Below are 3,499 nucleotides of genomic sequence, written 5' to 3' on the forward strand. Positions count from 1 at the left end.
AAAAAAATTTATTTGAATACTACTAAATTTACTAAAATTAATATTCACCAAAAAAAAAAATTACTAAAATTAAATAAAGTGTTGAATGAATATACAAGAGTTTTTAATATAAGCCTTAATCATTTTTTTTACATAGACAAAATGATAAAGATATCATAAATTTATACACATAAATGAGAGAGTTGAACTTTGGACTCCGGTCATTTCAAATCTCTATTTAAATACATCTCTTTATACTTTTTTTTGTTAACTATCTGATTCTTCTGAAAATGGTGCTTTGATAATTTAAAATTCGACCACACATATCAAATCTATACTTATACCATGCAGATCGGATCTTCATATATACACCCTATATGATCCTTATTATTAAAAAAACATTTACTTTTTAAATTCATAGAATATTAATTTGATGTATTTAGTAAATAATATGTACCAGATACATCTAATATTCTGTAAATTCAAAAAATAATTTTTTTATAATAAGGATCGAAGAAATTATTAATTAGAATATTAAAAGTTGAAAGTGACTGTACTATAAAAGTGTTAATTGATGCATGCAGAATAGACAACCACAAATTTTATTTTATTTGTAAATTAAGTTTAGACAGCCTCCACTTTTGATATGATAATTTTGTGAATAAAATAAAATTTACATAGGAAATTGAAAACGATTTTCTCAATGGCATGACCCATAAAACTAAGGGAAAGAGACCGATCCCTTTGTGACAGACACGCCAAAGATTAGTTGGTTAAATTAAACAAAACCACAATGCATTGCACTTTGGTTTATTTATTTATCTTCGTAATCTTCTACAGTAGGGTGTACCGTAGGCTCTGAAGTTGCATCATCATTAATGGAATCATCACCGCTGATATGATCAAGTACAAGCACGAATCCCATTGCAAAAGCAGCGTCAAAACCAGGCTTAACACAAAGAGAGAACACTTCCTTCCCAAGCAAATTACCAGTGGTGGGGTCCACTTTGCGATAAATTTCAGCCATTGTTTCCTTCTTTGCGTTAAATACCGTGCAACAACGCTGAGAGAAGCACCCTTCGATATGGTACTCCTCATGTTGGTTATCGTATACTTCCACTGTCACTCCTGCACGTTGTCGTCCGATCATCATTGATCTCTTTACGCTGAAGGTTGGTTTATCACCGTCTATTCTTTCACCTTTAAACCCTTCCCACCGTTGATGCATACTCGGCCTCTGCTTGTTTTGCAAAATGTTAAAGTTCAATTAATCGATCGATAAAGGAAGACTAGTTCTATCGCATGCACAAATAAAATAGCTGATTTATCATACTTAATTTTGTTGCTACCAATTGATTAATAAATTTCATTATTAAATCAAATGAGATATAATGCAAGACTTGTTGATTCGATACCAAAAGAAATGTGTGAATCATATAATACTATTTTACATGTGCATCACATAATTATTTTACATTGACACATAATAAACCAAAGTTTAAGCAAAAATAATATAATTATTGTTGGACCGTAAAAGAGATAATTTTTTTTTTGTTTGATAGATAAGTGAGCTAAGTTCATGGGAAAGTAAAGGAAAGAGTTTTACCGGGTTAAATTATTATATTGGTCGGATTAAGAGCAACTATATAAATAGGCAAATTCTATGGTACATATGATAATTCTTAATGTATCGGTACATCAGGTAACTAAATTAATATGTAAATGAATATTTTTTAAAGGAAATCATTTTTCTTATCATTAAAATGATTATAGTAACTAAATATTATTCATCAAAATTGTCAAAAATATTAAATTTGATATTTTTTGATTTTTTATTCATCATTATAGTCAATATTGAATTTTTTTCTTAGAAAATATTAGAAAAATTAGTATCATGCTTATAAACAATATATTGTGTTTTTTCTTGTGATATTATTATTTTTAAAATATAATAATCGGTTAATAATTTTTTAATTCATAAAAATAATCGTTAATTTATCAATTTACTTACTTGATGTACCGGTACATTCAAATTATTCGAATGTACCGTAGAAGCTCCCATATAAATAAGGTTGAATATTACATTTTCATCTAAAATATTAAAACATTGTATTTTTTATTTTATTTTGAGTAAAAAACATTGTAAAATCGTCTTACTTATATGTTTTTCGCCATCAATTTTTTTATTCAATGTGTGAATCTTTAATTTACACTTAATACACCGCAACAATTATTTGTATAGTCAATCATGCATATCGTGTTATTCACGGGTGAGAGTTGACCTGTGAAAATTTATATAACATACAATATAATTAATATAACTTATTGATAAATATACAAAATATATAAATTTAGGTTCACTCATTTGTTAGTGATATAAATTGACAAGGACATCAAATTTCATTTCACATAATTGTACAAACCTGTTTTTATTATTTATTTTTATTTTTAATATACATTAAATATAGAAGAAAATAATCTCTAGTCAATTTATCATGCTATGTTCTAATTACCCAATCAAGCAATTAAATAACATTTATAAAAATAAATGGAATTGATTTTATCCATGGCAATTATCTCAAGTTTTTTCAATAGTTAAATCTCTCCACCATTAAACATTAGAGAAAGAAAATATGAGATTGAGTTTGGAGTGAATTTTAATTGGGAGGATATACTTCTATAAATCACATATATTAGGTATATATATAAGAAAGAAATGGAAAACTCATTAGATCATGGGTTCAATCCTCAAGACTTGTAAATCCAAGAAAAAAAATAAAAAAGAATAGTAGGCGGCGGCATACCTTCCGGCGAACAGTGAGGAGGCAACAGCCTTGGGGATTCATGAGAATGAGTTCATCTACGCCACGAGAATCGGGTCCATATGAATCAACTCGGAAGACGACTTGACCATGGCAATCATAGACGGTGAAACCATCACCGGAGAAGAAGAGAGAGGTTTTAAGCACGGTGTAATGAATCTCTTCTTTGAAAACATAATTACCATCTTGCACAACTATCCCCTCTTTCATCTTTTCTGTGGCGGAGTTAGAATCCATACAAAGTGTCATGAATTTGTTGGAAATATGAAGCTAAGTTTTTGGCATGTGAATGTGGATATTTATGATGTGGGTCTCGTATTATTTTGTAATGTTAAGGAAAAAAAATGTTTTATTTATGGAAAATTCTTTGCTTTTTTTTTAACTCATATACGCCACTTTAATAATTATTTATGAAGTGGGGTATAGAAAATGATACGTGCATGATATTGGCATGGCTATCTCCTGTTAAATGTCGGGGGCAAAAAGATGCGACAGGAATGTTTAAGGCAAAGTTTCAAACTATAGTTTCCTTTAATTGAGATTGGATTTCCTGCAGTCTTAAAATCCTGCAGTTTGGTGCATTAGCACCTATTAAATCAGTATTTTTAGCAACTGGCTTAGAAGATAAAGAATATGAATTGGATAATAAGTCCAAATAGAAAGTTAATTCGTAGCCCGATTAGCTTTTTTCCAAACCT

General features: G+C 28.9%; 1 protein-coding gene across 1 annotated transcript; it reads right to left on the reverse strand.

The window, feature by feature from the left end:
* Positions 1–565: 565 nt before the first annotated feature.
* On the reverse strand, positions 566–3,153 carry LOC123899782 (protein LURP-one-related 12-like). The gene is made up of 2 exons (XM_045951000.1): positions 2,784–3,153; positions 566–1,216 (listed from the first exon to the last, which is right to left on the reverse strand). The coding sequence occupies exons 1-2, from the start codon at positions 3,048–3,050 to the stop codon at positions 794–796; spliced, it is 690 nt and encodes a 229-aa protein (XP_045806956.1). The 5' UTR covers positions 3,051–3,153; the 3' UTR covers positions 566–793.
* Between the last annotated feature and the right edge of the window lie 346 nt (positions 3,154–3,499).

The sequence above is a fragment of the Trifolium pratense genome, linkage group LG7, assembly GCF_020283565.1.
Source record: "Trifolium pratense cultivar HEN17-A07 linkage group LG7, ARS_RC_1.1, whole genome shotgun sequence".
NCBI classification, from domain to species: domain Eukaryota; kingdom Viridiplantae; phylum Streptophyta; class Magnoliopsida; order Fabales; family Fabaceae; genus Trifolium; species Trifolium pratense.